This window comes from Terrapene carolina, unplaced genomic scaffold, assembly GCF_002925995.2.
Source record: "Terrapene carolina triunguis isolate 2854851 unplaced genomic scaffold, T_m_triunguis-2.0 Scaffold23747, whole genome shotgun sequence".
Taxonomy (NCBI): domain Eukaryota; kingdom Metazoa; phylum Chordata; order Testudines; family Emydidae; genus Terrapene; species Terrapene triunguis.
The window spans coordinates 1146-1619 of NW_020688098.1; the positions used below are offsets into that span (position 1 = coordinate 1146).

Sequence of the window (474 nt, forward strand, 5' to 3'; positions counted from 1 at the left end):
CCACACAGTCACCGGGGCCCTGGCACCACCACTCCCTCAGGCCCCCCCGCACCCCCGGGGCCCCGCCCCCCCCCCCCCCCCCCCCCGCGGGGCGCCCCCCCCCCCCCCGTCCCCTCCTTTCCACAGAGAGCAGAGCCTCAGGGGCCCACCCCACAGCTCAACTCTGGCCCAGGCCCCGCCCCAGCCCCGCCCCACACCTGGTTCTCGATGTTCTCGTCGTTTCGGATGAAGCTCTCGAAGTCGACGGCCGGCTGCCAGGGGTCGTGCTGGGCGTACGGGCTGCTGCTGGTCGCCTCCTTCTCGTGGTGCCGCGTCACCGCCAGGTGGTACCTGCCAGGGGGGGGATTCCCCGGCTGAGCCCCGGTCCCCCTGTGGGGCGCGGCCTGGCGGGCTCGAGGGAGAAACCACCGCTGGGCAGGCCCCCCCCGGGAATCCCCCCCCCCCAGCTCCGTTAATGGGCAGCGGCCCTGAGAC

The 474-nt window shown here is 75.1% G+C and overlaps 1 protein-coding gene across 1 annotated transcript in view; it reads right to left on the reverse strand.

Annotated features, from left to right (window-relative positions):
• Window positions 1-422, reverse strand: part of LOC112124364 (amiloride-sensitive amine oxidase [copper-containing]-like) — a gene marked incomplete at its 5' end in the record, with an annotated part of 1144 nt that extends 722 nt beyond the window's left edge. The window contains one exon of the mRNA XM_026662168.2: window positions 198-422. Coding sequence (XP_026517953.2) covers window positions 198-422 — 225 coding nt within the window. The remainder of the gene's footprint in view (window positions 1-197) is intronic.
• Between the last annotated feature and the right edge of the window lie 52 nt (window positions 423-474).